The sequence below is a fragment of the Callorhinus ursinus genome, unplaced genomic scaffold (genome assembly GCF_003265705.2).
Source record: "Callorhinus ursinus isolate GAN/ISIS: 27379988/994484 unplaced genomic scaffold, GSC_fseal_2.0 scaffold1, whole genome shotgun sequence".
NCBI classification, from domain to species: domain Eukaryota; kingdom Metazoa; phylum Chordata; class Mammalia; order Carnivora; family Otariidae; genus Callorhinus; species Callorhinus ursinus.
Window position 1 is genome coordinate 133,121,972 of NW_027397063.1, and position 21,435 is coordinate 133,143,406.

General features: G+C 35.2%; 1 protein-coding gene across 1 annotated transcript in view; it reads left to right on the forward strand.

The window, feature by feature from the left end:
• Window positions 1–21,435, forward strand: part of CMC1 (C-X9-C motif containing 1) — an 83,164-nt gene that overhangs the window by 15,321 nt on the left and 46,408 nt on the right. Inside the window, exon 2 of the mRNA XM_025883268.2 lies at window positions 9,541–9,630. Within this exon, the coding sequence (XP_025739053.1) occupies window positions 9,541–9,630 (90 nt within the window). The remainder of the gene's footprint in view (window positions 1–9,540; window positions 9,631–21,435) is intronic.

A 21,435-nucleotide genomic window follows, 5' to 3' on the forward strand; every position in this document is an offset into this window, starting at 1 on the left:
ACAGACTTGTACAAGTCATTTTCTGGAAGTGTGTTGTCATTTACATTGGGTGAATGAATACCTAGGAGTGGAAAGTAGGTTGGGTGTATATTTAACTATAACTTAACGATTAGCTTTTCAAAGAAGTTTATCTCTTCACACTCTTGCAATAGATGAAAGTTCCAGTTGCTCCATGTTCTGACATTTGGTGTTGTCAGTATTTTTAATTTTAGTCATTCTTGTGAGTGTGAAATGGTATAATGGGGTTCATTTGCATTTTCTTAATGACTGATGATTTTGAACACCTGTTCATCTAAATATTTACAATTTGTATATATTTTTGAGGAATCCATTCACACCTTTTGTCCCTTTTTTATTGGGTTTTTTTATTTGTTTTATATTTTTGTTATTGATATGTAGGAGTTCTTTATATATGCTAAATTCAAGTCCTTTGTCAAATATATGTGTATATATCTGTGTATACAGATATAGATCTGTACCTATTTTTTTTTAAGATTTTATTTATTTGAGAGAGAGAGAGCGAGCACAAGTGAGGTGAGGGGCAGAGGGAGAGGCAGGCTCCCCGCTGAGCAGGGAGCCCGATGCAGGACTTGATCCCAGGACCCTGGGATCATGACCTGAGCCGAAGGCAGATGCTTAACTGACTGAGCCACCCAGGTGCCCTGTACCTATTTCTGTGTCTGTCTATCTACTGTGAACGCTTTCTCCTGGTTTGCCTTTTACTTTTCTTCATGGTGTTTTTTAATGAACAGATTTTATACTTGATGAAATTAAATTTATCTTTTTTTCTTCTGTTTAGTGCCTTTGTGTCTTCTTTAAAAAAAAATCTTTGTCTACTCTGAGGAATTGAAGGTTTTTTTGGTTTAATAGTTTTAGTTTTTATATTTAGGTTTATGATCTGTGGCAGCTTAGTTTTTGTGGGTACTGTGAAGTAGATCAGGTTTAGGCTGATATTTTTCCCCCCTCCATTTTTATCCAGGTCTACCACCATTTGTTGAAAATGCTTTTATTGGGTGCCTGGGTGGCTCATTCAGTTAAGCATCTGCCTTTGGCTCAGGTCATGATCTCAGGGACCTGGGATCAAGTCCCATGTCAGGCTCCCTGCTCAGCGAGGAGCCTGCTTCTCTCTCTCTGCCCCTCCTCCCTGCTTGTGCCCTCTCTCTCTTTCTCTTTCTCACTCTCTCAAATAAATAACTAAAATATCTTAAAAATACTGCTTTTATTTCTTCATTCAGTAACCTTGGTGAATCTGTCAAAATAAAGTGACTGTATATAGGTGGAAACACTTCTGGACTCTGTTTTGTTACATGAATCTATTTGTTTATCCTAATGATACCAGTACTACACCACTTTGATTGCTGTAGCTTTGTAGTGAGACTTGCAATCACTTGAAATCAGGTAGTGTAAGTCATCCAAATTTGTTCTTCTATTTTAATGTTGTTTTGGTTATTCTAGGTCCTTTACTCTTAGACATTTTTAAGCTTTTTAAAATTATAACTTTGTTTTGAAATAGTTTAACACATCAAGCTGCAAAACATGGCAGTTTTTATGTTCCTTTTCTCCAGCTTTTCCTAATGATACTGTCTCTCATAACCATAGTACAGGTCTTCAGTGAGTATGATATTGCCTTCAAAGGGGCAAAAATTGTTATTGGAGGGAGAAAATAATCTTGCTCTTTTAATGTATGAACTACTGTTATACATGCAGCATATAAATAGATAGACAATGTGTCTGTGGTATTAACAGTTCATGGGGGCATTAGAAGAAAAATCTCTAAAAAGGCTCTTCTAGAGTAAAAATGGAAAAAAGTTGGGACACACTGCTATAATTAATTGTACCTAAGGAAACCAGGAATTGACATTAGTATGCTAACTCAGATACATATCTTAGTTGAATTTTACCAAACTTTACATGGTGTGTGTGTGTGTGTGTGTGTGTGTGTAGTTATGATATTTTATTGCCTGTGAATAGTCAAGTAACCATGATCACAGCATACAGAACTGTTCTATCAGCACAAAGGAAACCCCTCATGTTTGCTTTTAATAGTCATACTGCTTCCTCAGCTCTGAACTACTGGCAACCAGTGATCTGTTTTTCATCACCCTAATTATGTTACTTTAAGGATGTTATATAAATGGAATCATAACACATAGCCCTTTGAGATGGTCTTTTTTTCATTCAATATAATGCGCTTGAGATCCATCCAAGTTTCTGTTGCTGTTGTGTATCAGTAGTTCATTCTGTTTTATTGCTGAGTAATATTTCATTGTCTTGAACTGTCATTCATTCACCTTTTGAAGTACTTTTGGGTTAATTTCATGTTTTGGCTATTACAGGTAAAGCCACAGTGAACATCTGTGCACAGGTTTTTGTGTGAACATATTTTCATTTCTTGAATAAATCCTGTTGAGTGTGTTTGCTGGGTTATATGGTAAATGTATGTTTAACTTTATAAGAAACTGCCTGATTATCTTCGAGAGTGCCTATATACCATTTAATTTTCCCACTGGGAATGTCTAAGAGATCCAGTTACTCTGCATCCTTGTTAGTATTATTACTTTTTTCTTTTAGCCGTCTTAATAGGTCTTTAATGGTAACTTGTAACTTTATTTTGGATTTCCCCAATGACTAATGAGTTAAGCATCTCTTACGTTTATTCGCTATCCTTATATCTCCTTGTATAGTGTTTGTTCAAGTCTTTTGCCCATTTCCAAATGGATTGTTTTCGTACTGTTGAAGTGTAAAAAAGTCTTTCTATATCGGATGCAAGTCCTTTATCGGGTATGAAATTTGTGAATCATTTTTTTCCCACTATGTGGCTTGTCTTTATCTTCCTAAGAGCAGTTTTTGTAGAGTGAAAGTTTTAACTTGGATGAGGTTTGAATTTATTGATTTTTTTTTTCTTTTATGGATCATGAGTTGGGTGTCATGTATAAGAACTCTTTGTTTAACACTGGGTCATGAAGATTTTCTCCTATGATTTCTTACAGAAATTTTTTTCCTTTAACTTTTTATTTTGAAACAATTAGAGACTCACAGGAAGTTGCAAAAAATACTATAGAAAGTCCTACATGCCCTTCATGCTGCTTCCCTCAGTGGTGGTTTCTTGTATAACTGTAGTATAATATCAAAAGCAGTATTTGTGGAACATAAGGGATAGCATGGAGGACATTAGGAGAAGGAAGGGAAAAATGAAGGGGGGGGAATCGGATGGGGAGATGAACCATGAGAGACTGTGGACTCCGAAAAACAAACTGAGGGTTTTAGGGGAGGGGGATGGGTTAACCTGGTGATGGGTATTAAGGAGGGCACGTACTGCATGGAGCACTGGGTGTTATATGCAAACAATGAATCATGGAACACTGCATCAAAAACTAATGATGTATTGTATGGTGACTAACATAACATAATAAAACTGAATTAAAAAAATATCAAAAGCAGGAAACTGAAGTTGGTATAATACTATATACCTAGAATGTAGATCTCTTCAGTTTTCACCAGTTTTTATATACGTGCATATGTGTGTGTATAGTTGTATGCAGTTTTACTCCATGTTCCTCTTCTTACAAGGAAAACATTCAGTGTTTTACCATTAAGTGTGGTATAGGATTTTTTAGCTATAGGATTTTTGCAGACACTCTGTAGGTTGAAGAAGTTCCTTTTTATTATTGAAAGTTTTGTTTGTTTTTAATGAATAGTATATTAAATTTTTTCCTTCAGTTGATGTGATCATATGGTTTTTTTTTTTAGACCGTTGATAGATCACATTGATTGATTTTCAAATAGTGAACCAACCTTGTATCCTGGAATAAATCCAACTTGATGTGGTGTATTTTTCTTTTTCTATATTGCTGTATTCGATTTGCTAATACTTTGTTGAGAATTTTTGAGTCTGTATTCATGAGGAGTATTGGTCTATGTTTTTTGTTTTTAATATTGCCTTTGCTTTTGATATTAGAGTAATGCTGGTCTCATAAAATGTACTGGGAAAAGACTATAGAATTGGTGCTATTTGTTCTATAAATATTTCAGAGACTTTGTCAGTGAAGCCATCTGGGCCAATTTTATTGATTTTTCTAAAACAACAACAACAACAACAAAAACACTTCAGTGTGATTATCTCATTTTTTCCCTGTTGTCAATTTTACTGAATTCTCTTATTTTTATTTTTTTATTTGCTTGTTTTAGGTTCTTTTTGTCCTTTCTCTAATTTTGTCAGATGGAAGCACAGATTATTAGTTTGAGACTTTCTTCTTAAATGTGAACATTTATTGCTATAAATTGCACTACAAGCACTGCTTTAGCTTTGTCTTAGAAATTTTTGTAAATTTTGTTTTTATTTTCATTCAGGTCATTGTATTCTTCCACTCTCCTTGATACTTCTTTGATCTATGAATTATTTAGAAGAGTGCTATTTAGTTTCCAAGTGTTAGGAGATTTTCCTGCTACTTTTTGTTCTTGGTATCTAGTTGATTCCATTATAGTCAGAGAAAATACTTTCCATTTGTTGATACTCCATTTGATTTATCTAGTGTTTTCAAAATTTTTTTTTTAGTGGTTTTAAAGATTACACTGTATGTACATAGTTTATTACAGTCTCCCAGTGTGAACATTTTATCACTTAAGTGGAATATAGATAATCTTGCTATCATCAAAGTTGCTTTACCATCTCCCCTTTATGGTATAGTCATCCTTAATATTACCTCTATATACATTGAGAATGCTATGATTTTTGCTTCTTTCAAAAATAATATTTAAAACTCAAGAATAGTTTATTTACCTTTCTGTTGCCTTTTCTTCATTCCTGTTGTTCTGAGTTTCCTCTTGTTATCATATCTTTCCTGTTTGAATAACTTCCTCTAGCCATTCTTTGAAAATAGGTCTGCCTGCAAGAAATTACCTTAGCTTCCCTTCATCTGAGTTTTTATTTCATCTTCAATCCTAAAGAATGTTTGATGGATATAGAATTCTTGATTGACAGTTCTTTAGTACTTGAAAATATTATGCACTTCCTTCTGGCATCTGTGGTTTCTGATGAGAAATCCTTTGTCTTTTGAATCTTTGTTCTATATTTCTCTCTGATGCTTTGAAGATTTTTCTTTGCCTTTCATTTTCAGAAGTTTGATTATGATGTGTCTAGGTGTGTGTTTTTTGGGGTTTTTAACTGTTTTTCTTAAATTAATAGGTTTATGTCTTTTCCGCATTTGGAAAGGTTTCAGCCATTATTTCTTCAAATTTTTTTTGTCTCTGCATTCTTTTTCCTTTTTTTCTGAGACTGGTAAAATAAGTGCTAGATTTCTTTTTTTGGTCTTGCAGGTCCCTGAGCCTTTGTTCATTTTTTAAAAAGCTATTTTTTAATGTCATCTCCATTTGATTTTTGTATATTGATCGTATATCTGGAAACTTTGCTGAACTCACTGATTCATTCTAGTAGCTTTTTTTGTAGATTCTATTGAATTTTCTAGATAGATGATCATATTACCTTTGAATAGCTACAGTTTTATTTCTTTTCAATCCAGAAGCCTTTTATTTTTCTTTATTATACTGTCTAGAACGTCAAGTATAATGTTAAATAGAAGTGGCAAAAGCAGACTTCTTTACCTTGTTCCCTATTTTGGGGGGAAAACATTTGGTGTTCACTAATAAATATGTTAGTGGGGTTTTTTCTGTAGCTGTTATTTATCATGTTGAGGAAGTTTCCTTCTGTTTCTACTTTACTGGAAGGTTTTATTAGGAATGGATGTTGGATTTTGTCAGATGTATCTTCTGTGTCTATTATAACCATGTGTTTTTCCTTTTTTAGCTTTTTAGTCTGATGCATTACATTTATCAATTTTTGAATGTTAAGTAAATCTTGCAATCCTGGGATAGACCTCATTTGGTCATGAAGTAGTATCCGTTTTTATATTATTGGATTTAATTTGCTAATTTTTCATTAAGATTTTTTGCATCTATGTTGATGAGATATTGGCTTGTAGTTTCCTTGTAATGTCTGCCTGGTTTTGGTATCAGGATAAACTTCAATTTTCTGTAAGCGTTTGTATGGAATTGGTATTATTTATTTTTTAAATGGTCAAATTCACATGAGACTACCTATGATTTTTTGGGAGAAAGCTTTTAACTACAGATTCAATTTCCTCAGTAGATACAGGGCTATAGTGGTTATCTCTCTGCGTCTTCTCGAGTTACCTTTGGTTGTTTGTGCTGTCAATTTTATTGGCCTACATTTAAAAAATATTTGAAAAGATTATCATTTAAAACTGTGTCATTTCTAATGTTTGTGATACCTCTTTTTTTCCTGGCTGGTGACATCAATTTTAATAATCTTCGCAAAGAATCAGCTTTGGTTTCATTCCTTCTATCTATTATTTTGTTTATCTTCTAGTTTATTGATTTTGACTTTGATCTTTATTTTGTGTTTATTCTTTTTCTGGTTTCTCATGGTGGAAGCTTATGTCATTGATTTAAGACCATCCTTCTTTCTCAATTGTGGGCTTTTAGTGCTACAGATTTTCCTCTCAGTACTGTTTTAACTACATCACACAAATTATAGTAGGTTTTATTTTCATTTTCATTTATTTCAAAATACTTTAATTCCCTTTTGATTTCTTCTTAGACCCATGGGTTATTTAAAAGCATGTTATTTAGTTTCCAAATATTTGGAGATTATCAAGACATTTTTCTGTTACTGATTTTTAACTTAATTACATTGGTGTCAGGGAACATACTTTGTATGATTTGAATTCTTTTAAATTTACTGAGATTTGTTTCATAGTCCAGACTCTGGTTTATCTTGGTTAATATTCAACTGTTGTTAAGAGGAATATTCTGTAAATGGGTCAAAGTAGTTGATAATGTGGTTCAAGTATTTTACAATTTTAATATGTACATTTAAATATGTTTTTCTAATATGTTTTATATATTTCACATTTGTACATCATGGATTTGTTTTTATTTTATCAGAGTATATTCTTTATTATGGCACGTTTTGTTTTACAAAGAAGGTCACAACATTATCTTCCATTCCTCATGCTCTTCTGTAATGTGGCCTTGCAATAAAGAATTCCCCTGCACTTGAGTATAGCCTGTCCTTAGTGACTTGATCAATGTAGTGCTGTAGGAATGATGCTTCCTGGCTTCTATGACAGGGTCAGGAAAGGCCAGATTGCTTTCACTTGGTTTTCTTGGAACTGCTTGCTCTTTAGACATTCCTTCTTAGATTGCTCCCTCTCAGAACCTACCTGCTGCACTGTGAGAAGCCAAACCCCTTGGGGAAGCCATGCATAGCTGCTCTAGTTTACAGTCCTCACTGAGCCTGTTCATCAGCCATTCCAGCCCAGAGGTCAAATACATAAGTGAAGAAAGACATCATCTTGAAAGTAGATCCTCCAGCCTCAGCTTTTGCAGCTGTTGATGTCAATGCCAGTCATTTGACTCTTCCTAGAGGAGGCCCCAAGATACTGTGAGGCAGAGAACAGTCAATTCTGCCTTACCTTTCTGAAGTTCTAGCCTGTTGGCTCTCCAAGCATAACAAATTGTTTTAAACCACTAAGGTTTTTTTTTTTTATTTTTTTATTGTTATGTTAATCACCATATATTACATCATTAGTTTTTGATGTAGTGTTCCATGATTCATTGTTTGTGCATAACACCCAGTGCGCCACACGGAATGTGCCCTCTTTAATACCCATCACCAGGCTAACCCATCCCCCTACCCTCCTCCCCTCTAGAACCTTCAGTTTGTTTTTCAGAGTCCATCGTCTCTCATTAAACCACTAAGTTTGATTGATGGCTTGTTGCACAACAATAGGGGTCACTTCATTTCAGTAGGATTTGCAAGAGGTTTCAGTCCCTACATACCTGAAAATATCTTTAACTGCACTCTTAATTGGCTTTGGAACCCTTGGATGTAAAGTAATTCACTCTCAGAGCTTTGAAGTTATTTCTCCATTGTCTTCATGTATCTCATTCCTCTGTGTGAATATTGTTTTCTCCCTTTTGAAGCTCTTAGGAGTTTTGACCTTCAGATATTTCTTCAGAGTTCGCGTAGGTAATCTCTAATCCATTTCTTTCTGAGGACTCGTCTTTTTATTTGCCTCAGTCTATTTATTATACTTTAAAATCTTTTTTTTTTTTTTTTTACTCTTTTAACTCTCCAAGATTTGGATATTTCTTGATTAATTACATTTGGTTTCCCCCTTTCACCTAAATTGGGCCCGTCCAATTTAGGTGATTCTTGGCTGTTGTTGATTTTGTTTGCTTTTTGAGATGCCCTTTTACACTCTCTGCAAATATTCTCAGTTCATAGTTGCCTGTATCCAGAGGTTGTTAGGAATTGCATAGTACCAGGAAAAGTTTAGGGGTTCCTGGTCTTCCTGGGTGTCACTAGATACTGGGAAACTTCCTGATCCTTTGGGTGTAACTACATGTATTTACTTCTTTTACCCATGGTCTAAAGGCAGCAGAAGAGGTGACCCACTTGCTCCTACGGAGGCATTTCAACCAATAATGCTTTTGTATCCTTCAGGGAAGTCTCTTCACATTTCTGCTGCTTCAGTGCATGGAGCAGTCTCCACTTTGGGCATCAGTTTTTTCCTGGGGAAAAAGTCTTGAGTATATGATTACCTCCTTTAATCTGATCTCATCTGCCTTTTATCTTTCAAAGAGATTCCTGATTATTTTGGTTTCTCTGAGGACATCTACCCCTTTGTTTTTCAGGACTCTATGAATTTAAGGAGCTGGTAGGTCTCTGGAGCAGGTGCTTTGTCTACCGTTTTAGTCTAATTGTGGTGGTTTTGTTTAAAATGCACAGAAGTCTCACGTGCTGTGTTTTTATATGCATGTGTAGTTCTACTTTTTCTTCTGCCAGTTCTTTCTTTCTTAGGCTACTCTTATTACTGGGTTGAGAAACTACTCATGTGTCTCTTAATCTTGGATCTCTTCATTTATCCTTGAATCTCCGTATTGATAAAAATCCTCTTTTTGTGGATTATATTAAGAAGGAAAATTATAATGTTTTATTTATTTTTTTTTAAAGATTTTATTTTATTTGTCAGAGAGAGAGCACAAGCAGGCAGAGTGGCAGGCAGAGGGAGAAGTGGGCTCCCTGCCACGAGCAGGGATCCTGACGTGGGACTCAATCCCAGGACCCCGGAATCATGACCTGAGCTGAAGGCAGACGCTTAACCAACTGAGCCACCCAGGCGTCCCAGAAATTATATGTTTTAGTTTATGACTTTAATTTTGACAAGACTGCATGGAATATGTTTTCAAATAAAAGTGTTGCAATATAGCTTGTAGAAATTTTTAGAAACACACTGCTTGTGTCCCACATTTTTTTCTGTTGTATATAAAAAATACTTAATGATTTTTACTGACTAAAATAATCACAATTTTATGAGGTTGTAAGAGTCAGTTTTTAGTATATTTGTATAGGTTTTCATTTTGAGTAAACCAGAGTGCTTATTTTTTCCCTAAACTGGTGATTTACGTGAGACTTCACTATATTAAAGAAAGATCTCTGCTCCCCCCCACCCCCAGGGCAGCATCTCAGACATGTCGAAAAGGATGTTTTGATTCCTAAAATAATGAGAGAAAAAGCCCGAGAGAGATGTTCTGAACAAGTTCAAGGTAAGATTCAAATATTCATATAAATATCAAATACATTTTTTATAATATGATCTGAATTTAATCCTTAGCCTCAGAGTCAAGTAGTGAATGAATTAATATGTATGAATTGCTTCTCACCCTTTCACGGAGATACCAATATTTCAGCTTTCAGAACTTCCAGACGGTGTTCAATTCATTTACAATTTAAAAATATTCTCCCAAATTATATGACCTCACTGATATGGGGAATTCTTAATCTCAGGAAACAAACTGAGGGTTGCTGGAGTGGTGGGGGGTGGGAGGGATGGGGTGGCTGGGTGATAGACATTGGGGAGGGTATGTGCTATGGTGAGCGCTGTGAATTGTACAAGACTGATGAATCACAGATCTGTACTTCTGAAACAATGCAATATATGTTAAGAAAAAAAAAAGCAGAAGATAGCAGGAGGGGAAGAATGAAGGGGAGTAAGTTGGAGGGTGAGACGAACCATTAGAGTCGATGGACTCTGAAAAACAAACTGAGGGTTCTGGGGGGAGTAGGGGGATGGGTTAGCCCGGTGATGGGTATTCAAGAGGGCACGTTCTGCGTGGAGCACTGGGTGTTATGCACAAACAATGAATCATGGAACACTACATCAAAAACTAATGATGTAATGTATGGTGATTAACGTAACAATAAAAAAATAAAAAATATTCTCCCAAATTATTAGTAAAAATTTTTTTCCCCAGAAGTACAGTTACATATATAGAGAAAAACTTGGTTATGAGTATTTTAGAGAAACAAGTAATTCTGGTGATTTTGATAGGGAAAGAGAAACCTCAAAGGTAACATGTACCTGTTTTTTCTTCATCAATATATTCTTACAGATGTAAATTCTAAGGTGATTTTCTTTGGTGCCATTGTCTATTACTGAATTGTTAATGGAATCTCAGTAGTACTTACAGTGAGTCTTTTTGTTTTTTATTTTTTTACTTTTCTATATTTTACATTTCTTTTTTTAAAGATTTTGTTTATTTGACAGAGAGAGACACAGCGAGAGAGGGAACACCAGCAGGGAGAGTGGGAGGGGGAGAAGCAGGCTTCCCGCGGACCGGGGAGCCCGATATGGGGCTCCATCCCAGGACCCTGGGATCATGACCCGAGCGGAAGGCAGACGCTTAGCGACTGAGCCACCCAGGCGCCCCTATATTTTACATTTCTAAATGGAAGGTATTTATGTAAATGCATGCATTAGGCACCCACATATGCCTGTTTTCTTTAGAAAATGTTTCTTAACATGAGATACTCCTGTATTCTGTAAATCTAGAGAGATGCTGTTGATTAGTATATAATATTTAGTGAAAACATGTAAACAAAGCAGTGGAAGGTAAAAAATGAGGCCATATATGGAGGGTCATTAGAAAAGCAGATGGCAATATTACTGTAGAAATGTCTTTTTAAACAAATCTACCTCCTGGAATGGCTGTCTAAAAGAAATAGTGGTAAAATTTTTGTTGATGTAGACTGTTTCCTGTCTCCCTTCTTCACCTTTCCCTGTAGTCTTCTTCCTTGAGGGACCTCAGTGATTCTTGTAAGGATGATGGGCTGTAATTCCACAGCAGGTTTCTCTACAGGGGAGCCAAGCTGAGTCAACTGTAGTTTGGGGACCATGTCAGTAATGTTTGGATGGCGGGAACGTTTCTGTCCCTCTGATGGTGTTCTCCTTAGAGAATGACCTTTGGAATCCATGGATTGAAGCAGTAAAAGAAGAGTAATTCCTCAGAATGGACATTGTGTGATGGTCCTTTCTGTTTCTTAGATGACTTATTATGACCTTTTCCAGTTTCAAATCCATTCATAAGATTTAAGTTAAATCCATCCATAAGTAATGTTATCAATAATTACTTAGTATCATTCTGTGATACTAGTTTTGCTTTCACTGTGAAGTAGTTGTTTAATCAGGAAGGAAGGTTCCTTCCACCCACACCCCCAGGTGTCAGGAGAAATTAACCCATTGCCACCTGCAGACAGGCCTTGGTGCAAATCTGGAATTGGCAGGTGTAATGCTGATAGTCTCAAGAGAGAATTCTCCCCTTGCCTTAGAACTTGGGGGAAAAAAAAAAAATACCTGTCCTGACTCAGGTGAGGGAGGATAAAAATTAACAATGTGTGATGAAATTATAGGGCTGAAATTTCACTACCAGGAAAATTTACTTATTACTGATATATTGGTTCGAAGTTATAAATATGAGCTATATTTATGCTGTTTTTAACACATTATTCTGATATTTAGAATAAAAAAAGCTAGCTAACTCAGTTATAGATTGAGTTTTTACTCACATGATTCAGATGAAAATGCAGAATTGGGTTTGGGTTTCAGAACTGCCTTTGTTTACTCATAGACGGTGAAACTGTTTTTGTTTTTTTTAAATGAAAGAGAGTATAACTTTAAAATATTTGTAAGTTTGTGTTGCACAACGACTATCATATAATGAGTGGTACAGAAAAAATGTTTATTTTTTGCTTTATCAAAAGTTAAGTTGTTTAGGATGTTGACTTGGTTAAGTTTTTTTCTTTAATATACTTAAAATCTTAAGACTGAAACCATCTTAAAATTTGACATCTGCTTGGGTTATTGCAATGCATTTGTCCCTATTAGAACATGTTATAACAATTGATTTTTGAATATTTGAATCTTTTATAGATAATCATATATTGATTTTTTTTAGGCCATATGGTTTAAAACAGTGTTAGAGAATCTAAAATTGATTATTTTATAAAACAGTACTCTTTAGTATTCTTGCTTAATCATGTGATTTAGTAAAGAGCATACGTTGGTATTAAGCAGCAGCAGAAGAGCGACATTTGAACTGAACATAAGATGTAATTTAGAATCAGGACACTTCCCTTGTAGTTTATTTACTACTTACAGCCTTTGCTTTATTAAATAATTGTAGGAATTTATATAAAAGCATTATGTATATAGTTCTTGGGTAAAGATATAGGAATTTTAATAAGTGATCTGGCTTTCTGCTAAATGCCTTAAACCTGATTATGTAGGAAAGCTTTTCTGTTTAATTTTTTGCATGTCATTTCAACCCAGCTGATCATAAGAACTGGGTCACAGTGCCAGCAACTTAGGTTTGTGAAGGGAATGGAACAGCTTTTCCAAGGACAAAGAGAAATGAAATCACTTTCAATGAAAGAAAGATGCCTCATTATAGTCACCAACAGCAGTTATTGACAGCTACACTTCCTATTAACAAGGAGCATTTAACTAAGAGTTTGGCTGTTGGATCTTTGGACTTGATCTAATTTGCTAGCATTAATTAGTTTCTTTTGAGCACAGACACTTGGTGCTCACAGCTATAGATTTGGAGGGCTAATTAGGATAGAAAATTGAACAGAATGGGGTAAGGCATTAACCTTCAACCATTACCAGCTGGGACACTGATAAAGACCACAGAGTCCAAATGCTCCCTATTGATGTGAAGAGTACCCTAATGAATATCAATTTCAGCCAGGTTGCTATATTCTTACTAGTTCTCTCTTCATTATAATTTTTAACCAGTTTGCGTGATACCTTCATTATCTATATATATACTATTGGTTTTTACTATACACTGATTTAGTCTGAGTTGCATATTTTATCTTATGTTTAAACACAATTAAAATTTGTCTTAAGTAGCCAATAATATTCAGAATGTTTCATTGTTATAAGCCTTAATACTTCTAAAATTTAATTTTTATTTAAAATTCAGAATTCTTATTCTACAGTGAATTTTTATAAAGTCACAGTAACTGATTTCAAATAAGGAAAACTATAACCAGAAACAAGAAAATCTCAGCTTCTGGGTAACATATTAAACTGGTGTCAACTTGACAATCTTTGTCTTTATAAAATACGCTTTTTTGGGGTTTTTTTTGTTTGTTTTGAGTAGAAAAATAGTACTCATCACCTTTTCTTTTGGAATTTAACTTTGATTTGATGAGTAAAGGTGGCTTGACTTAGAGATTAGATACAGAATTGAGAATGCTGATCTTGTTATATACACTTAGATAAGATTAACTGTTGGTAGAGTATATATATCAACAGAAAAGAAAGTGATCAATTCGTTTAGATGGACAACTAAATTTTATAGTATTCTTCTTTTGCCAGTGATATTGGCAATAAATAGAGCCACTAAAATTACCAAAGTGTATTTTTAAATGTTAACACAATGAACACTGACTATGTTGGGAATGAAACTGAAGAAAAATTCTAAAATGTCATGCCTGTCTGCAGGTCTCCCATTTCCCAAAAGCCAAAACAAATTCTCTTCCATCGTGATGGTAGAATCATTGCTTTTCTTGGATCTTGGAGTTACCAACTTGAGGTGTTTTAGGAAGATGGTTTGATGACCTCTGGAGGTTACTTTTCATTCAATGACTTTTTCCATATGCTTGACTCTTTGCTAATTTAATTTATATTTTCTATGTTAGTAATATTGTATCATATGTTATATGATATATATATATATAGTTTGTCATATATACACTTATATATAATATGCATATAAGTAAAGTATGCAGTCTTGTGTTACAATTTTTCTTCTGGAAATAGTCCATGAGAGATAGAGTCACTGAATTACTGTTTTGTAAAAATTCATTATATTTTGTTGCTTTTTTTGAATTGCGTAGTTGGCATTTGATATAAGGCTTCCATGTTGAATACCAAAGTTAGATTTAAAAATAACTTTTTTTTCTTGTTTCTATGACCCATCAAGACCAAAGAAGTACCCTATAATCAGGGATGGCCTGGAGCTCTCTCTAACCTAGATGTAACTGCTGCTTACTAGCTCCTTTCATCCTTTGGGCTTTCTTTTACTTTATTTTAATGTTTCTTTTGTATTAGTGTCTTCTACAGCAGTCTTTTTGATCTTTTGCCCAATATAGGTGGGGTTAGTTCTAAAGGAATTCTATAAAGCATAAGGAAGCACGGATTGTTCATTTCCTAGAGACCTTGCAGATCTGTAGTTAACATAAAATGCCTGTCGTCTTCTGTCAGTCACATGCAATTAAATATGTTACATTTTATAAATTCCAAAGACAATATGAACTGACAAAATCAAATTAAGAATGCTTTGGATATTCTTTAGGATGTTTACAGGTGAGCCTGTAAACATTAAAACATTATTAAAACAAATTGGAGGACTGCAGACTGCAAATAGTCAAAAGAAACCAATCTTTTATTCAACTGCGTTACTTGTATCTGCCAAAAACTTGTCCTTTGTTGTTTGAATGGTGTGTTATCACCATGTATATTTTTGCCATTTAACAGTTCACCAGTGTTAACTAACACTGAAATGGAGATAACTAACTTGGATATACTAGGAGGGTAAAATATGTAAAATCACCAAATATGATGCATATCTGTTATGTATAAGAGTAGGTTATGTACTCTAAGAAATATAAAGAGAAGGTACAGTTCCCCTTCTTTGGCCTTGCACTGGACTCATGACCTATTCATACTCATGCTAAGATTTATTACACCCAAAGGGAAAAGGCACATCAGATGAAGTTTGGAGGAAACCAGGCGTAAGCTTCCGCGAGCCCTCTCCCAGTAAAGTCGCTCAGGATGTGCTTAATTCCTCCAGTGTGGCATTGTGACAGCATGTGTGAAATGTTGTGTACTAGGGAAACTCATTAGAGACTTAGTCCTCAGAATTTTTATTAGGAGCTGGTCACATGGGCATCCTTTGGTTAGCATTACCAAAATTTCAAGACTTCCATAAGGAAAGCAGGTGTTCAGCATAAACCATATGGTTTGCACAAACAGTTTAGACACAGTAAGCCACTCTTAGCAATTAGGGAACGATGGGAACACTCCCAAAATCCAAGTTGTTAGACACCAGCTTAAAGGCCAACCTTGCAAACAGGCTTTTCTAAAGATAGCAGCATCAGGCCTGCCATGTTCACCCCTTTCTGCACATGGACATAATACAGTTTAATTGCCAATAAGTACTTATGTATGCCTCTCAGGCCTAAAGTCATGACATGATGAGTAGTAGACTTATATCTGACAAATACAGCTGAATTATTTTTAAAACAACTGAGCCAAGTATATAGTGGTCATTACTTATTGATATAGTGGTTCTCAGTTATGTTTGTTAATTCATACCTGTATTGTAAGACTTAGTAGCTTATTATGATTGTCTTGTTTTTGAATAACAAGGCAATTTTGTAATTATAATTGTACCTAAGTAATCTTGAATAAATTGGTTAGTTTTCTTCTCACTGAGAGAGGTGTAGTCTGTTTTAGTTTTAGAAGTAAGTTAAATCTTTAAATGCTAAATCTTTAAATGACTAAATTAGCAGGGAGTTTTGTCAGGGCAGATGAATTTAATATCTAAAACAACTAATTTATGCAGCTTATTTTTGAAGGTATAAGTGTGAAAAGTCTACATTTGAACACAAAAGCAAAGAATTACGTGACTTGAAACTTAGGAATATTGTTAAGATGAATAAATATTATTAATATAAAATATGAGCTAACTGTGATTACTTCATTAACAAATTTTTATTATTTCCCTAGTTTTCCTAGGCCTCACCTTTCAATGATTTTGCTGTAATAGTTTTAAATTCTTTTCTGAGAAATTAATCCAAAATTAAGTATGGTCTTTAAACAGTACCATCCTTGTTTATAAAATCTGAGTACAAAATCACATTTCAGCTAACTGATGATCCTTGAGTTGTAATTGACATTCTTTCCAGATAATCAAAGCAGATGACTGGTTAACTTTTTGCAAATACAAATAATTGTATTTTGACTGAAATACATTCTTAGAAGAATCCTGTCTGTTGGAAAGATAAAGGGGAAGTCTGGTTTGTACAAAACTCTGGAATGCATTTAGATTTTGAACCATTTCAAAAATAATCAGTTCCTTTTTACAGGGGGCTAGAATTTGCTTGGAACTGTAATGTATAAAACAGATAAAAGCAGTATTTTATTGTAGTATGTTTAATTTTGTTACATTTACAGAATGAACAGATGGAAACAGTGTTGTTGCATTATTTTCATGAAGCAAATTTTAAATCAGATGTTGTAGATTACAGTTATAGCCTAGTATGTATCTCGTCTTCCAGTTCATTTTTCTGGCTTGCTTTTTTGAGGAATACAAAATATAGAGTAAATCCTAAATCATATAAAATAGTAGTCTAAATAGTAATGATTTCTTATGATTTACTCAGATTTTTGGAGTATCATTCAATTAAACAGCTATGAGAAAAATTTTGATCTGAGGCCCCTAAATAAGTTTATCTGGCATCATATTTTAACATATTGGTTGTCTCCAGTATGTTAGCATTCAATAGTACTATTTGCATATATTTTAGTGTTACCCAGTTATATCACTCAAGATATACATATATATATGATTTTATTTATTTACCTGACAGAGAGAGAGAGAGAGAGAGAGAGAGAGAGCACAAGCAGGGGGAGCAGGAGAGGGAGAAGCCGGGAGATCCCAGAACCCAGGGATCATGACCTGAGCTGAAGGCAGACACTTAACCGACTGAGCCACCCAGGTGCCCCTAAAGATATATTTTTACAAGCAAAAACAGAATTTTCAGGTTCCCTTAAGCACTTGAATGGAACGTTAGGGTTATATGGAACATAGTCAGTCAGAATGTTTGCTGAGTATTTCCCAGCCACCATTACATGAACAATGAATGAAACAGACAAAAATTCCTACCATTACGGACCTTATGTTTCAATGAAGGAGGGAGATAAATATTGTAGGTTATTATAAGTAAATATAAGTGATCTGGAGAAAAAGTTGAGTGAGGGCCATGGGGAATGCTAGAAGGGCACTGCAGTTCCTCCCTCCCTCCCTCCCTCCATTCTTCCCTTCCTCCCTCCCTCCTTTCCTTTTAAGATTTTATTTAATTGGAGAGAGAGAGAAAGAGCGTGCATGCAGGGGGAAGGGCAGAGGGAGAGAATCTCCAGCAGACTCTGTGCTGAGCACAGAGCCCATCGTGGGGCTCAATCCCACAACCCTGAGATCGTGACCTGAGCCGAAACCAAGAGTTGGATGCTTAACTGACTGAGCCACCCAGGCGCCCCAGGACTGCAGTTTCTAATAGGTGGTCAGTATAGTTCTCACTGAGAAAGTGACATTTGGACAAAATTTGTGAACGAGGTGAAGGAGTGAGATGCGCAGCTATCTCTGGGAAGAGTGATGTAAACAGTACATGCAGACCTTGAGGCACTAGACGAAGCTGACGTGTTTGAGGAACACCTAAAAGGTCACTGTGGCAAGGTAGAATGAGGGAGGAGAAGAGTGAAAGGTGAAGGGGTCAGCAAAGTAATTGGGGGTAGAATCCTTTTGGGTCTTTTGGTACTGAGGACCTGGAGGTATTAAGGAGAGAAATGGCAAGACGTTGATGGCTTAGAGCAGTGGAAAGAGACAGGGTCTGGTTTACTATTCAGTAGCATCCCTCACTGTTGTGCTAAGTGTAAATGCATTAGGGTCAAGGGGAGAATCAGGGACACAGGTTAAGGACGTGATGGTGGATTAAAAGGGTGGTAGCAGTGGAGGTGAGGATGAGACATTCGAGATGTATTTTGAAAGTAGAGGCAACATGAAAGAGATACCTTCCTGTTATTTGTCCTGAACAAGTAAAATGATGGCACTGTAGTGCCCAGAGATGAAGAAGAATGTGTGTGGAGAAATACTATTATTTTAGTTTAGTTTTTGGTGATTGATCGATTAAGAGTTTAGTTTTGGACATGTTAACTCTGAGGTATCTAGTAGACATCTAAGTTTGAAACCACTGTATTAAACAGTGGTAAAAATTATTTTAAAGGGAAACAAGGGAGTAGAATGTTTATGCAACTGCAATAGTTCTGGTATCAAAAACTGACATTTTTATTTTTTGGTTTTCCTTTAAGATTCCATATAGACCATTTCCCTTCCAGAGCGAATCATAGCTACACTGATTTGTTTGTCTGTTTGTTTGTTGATAATTTAACAAACTGTACCTCATTACTCATGGGGAAAATAATGGTGCCAGACACAGAGGGGAATCTGAGGACATGGTCTCCTACACAGTAAATGGATTAAGTTACCTCTTCAGTGTGGTGTGACTGGTTAATATATCACAGTTGATATTAGAATCCAGGTATCTTAATTCCCAGTTGAGTGCTCTTCCATTAACATACCATTTAACTATGTCAAAGATAGCAAATGTACTTTATGCTGACTTTAATCAGCTGGAAGTGGCTGCCTAGCATACTACAAAGGGGATTAGTCAGAAACAGTGTCATTACCCAGCAATTGCACTCCTGGGTATTTACCCCAAAGACGCAGATGTAGTGAAAAGAAGGGGCACATGCACCCCAATGTTCGCAGCAGCAATGTCCGCAAGAGCCAGACTGCGGAAGGAGCCGAGATGCCCTCCGACAGACGAATGGATAAAGAAGATGTGGTCCATATATACGATGGAATATTACTCAGCCATCAGAAAGGATGACTACCGACCTCTTGCATTGACATGGATCGGACTGGAGGAGATGATGCTAAGTGAAATAAGTCAAGCAGAGAAAGTCAGTTATCATATGGTTTCATCTATTTGTGGAACATAAGGAAGAGCATGGAGGACATTAGGAGAAGGAAGGGAAAAATGAACGGGGGAAATCGGAGGGAGAGATGAACCATGAGAGACTATTGACTCTGAGAAACAAACCGAGGGTTCTAGAGGCGGGTGGGGTGGGGGATGGGTTAGCCCAGTGATGGGTATTAAAGAGGGCACGTTCTGCGTGGAGCACTGGGTGTTCTACGGAAACAATGAATCGTGGATCAAACTGGTGATGTATGGTGACTAACATAACATAATAAAATAAAATTAAAAAAAAAAACCCTGTGATTAGATCAGTTAGCTGTGTCTGTCATGGGTGGTAGATTTGGTGGTGATTATATGCTCTGCCTAGTATTTGTTTTTTCTTGCCTATGTGCTAGTTTATTTCTATTTAATACTTTTCTGTTGCTGGATTGTGTGTGCTGTGTATTATTTATCCCAGACTTCACCAAGACGGAAAAGTTATTTTCTTCTGTAGCTTAAGCAATTCTGAATTTTTATTTCATTTTCTGGGAACATTTCTGATCTTTCCTATGGCACACTTTGGAGCTCTAGCCCTATACCCACACAAACTACAGACCATTTGCTCGTTAAAAATGCAGTCATACCCGTACAGCATAATTTATGCATTGAACTTGAATGTTTTCCTTATTTTTATAACAGTTAACAATATGTACTTCTTTGATTGTTTTTTACTAGAATTGAAACTCTTTGATTTCCATTACCTTATATCTTATGAAAGATATCACTCAACAAAATATGTGGAGTCTATGAAGGATCATTAACAAATGTGAACATGTTCATTCACTAAGTAAAAGGGCATTATATAAAATCATATACATGGTATAGTTGTAACACCATTACAGATATGTTAGAAAAAGTAAATATATCCAAAATTTAGTAAGTATCTGAAACATGAGAAGAAGGTGGATCATAGGTTCTTTCTCTCTGCATAGCTTTTTCATATTCTTCAGAATGAAAACATTAAGCTTTTTTATATCCTACATGCACAGATTATAAATGTATAGCTTGATGAATTATGACAGAGTAAACATGTGTAACCACTGTAGAAGTCAAGAAATAGAAATTACCAGAAGCCACCCTTCTTTTGGTCTCTTCCCAATCACTGTCCTTTTCCTGCTCTGCCAAAATAACTATCCTTTTGACAGAACTGCATAGATTAGTTTGCCTGTGCTTTAGTTTAGATGGAACCATACAGTATATGATCTTCTGTGCCTGGATTCTTTTACTCAACATTATATTTGTTAGGTTCATCCATGTTTTTGCATATAGTAATAGTTCCTTCATTTTCATTGCCATATTGCACTATTATATGAATGTGCTATAATCTATAGCAGAGAAATGGGATTTCTGGGTCATACACTATATAAAACTTCAATTTCAGCAGATAATGTTAAACAGACTACCAAATGACTGGAAGTATAACTGGTTTTTAAAAAACAGCCATAAAAGGGTATTGGAGGAAGAAGGAGAATGATAGGTGATTTTTATTTTCATAGAATGGATTTTTTTTTTCATTTCCCATGATGAACATGTATTTTCTAAGGAATCAAATGTTATATTTCATAATACAAAACTAAATATAAAAAAATGAAACTTTTTGTATGTCACATCTGTCATATAAACATAATAGATCACAAATAAGGAAAATATATTTGTAGCGTATGTGACAAAGGTTTGCTATCCTTAAAGACTTATCAGTAAGGAATTGGTAAATATCCAATTTAAAAATGAACAGAGGACAGAGTTTCTTTTTGACAAATTACATATTATTAAACATGAAAAATACTTGCCCTCACTTTCAGTGGGTAAATTGCAAACCATACCTACAGTACTATATGTAACCTGCAAACTTGGTATGACTTAAAAGTTCATAATGGAGAAGTTCAGCTTCTGGCATGGCCTAATAGCTCTTATTGTACATGTCTTTCTGCAGAAAACAACTATAAACTATGAACAAAATGTAAAAATAACAAGAAGGCATTTGAGTGTAGACAAAAGCAATTGGAAATCAGAGGGGAGTCACACTGAAGGAAGGGAATAGTACGGGGTGAGTCTCCATCTTGTAAGGTGGCTGCAACTCTGACCAAACAAGCAAACAAAAAAAACCCTTTAGTCTTACTGGTCTGAAGGACCAAAAACAGGATTTAGTGTAACGACTTAGAAAACTTTGTTTTTATTTGTGATGGTGTAAGAGGCGGGAAAGA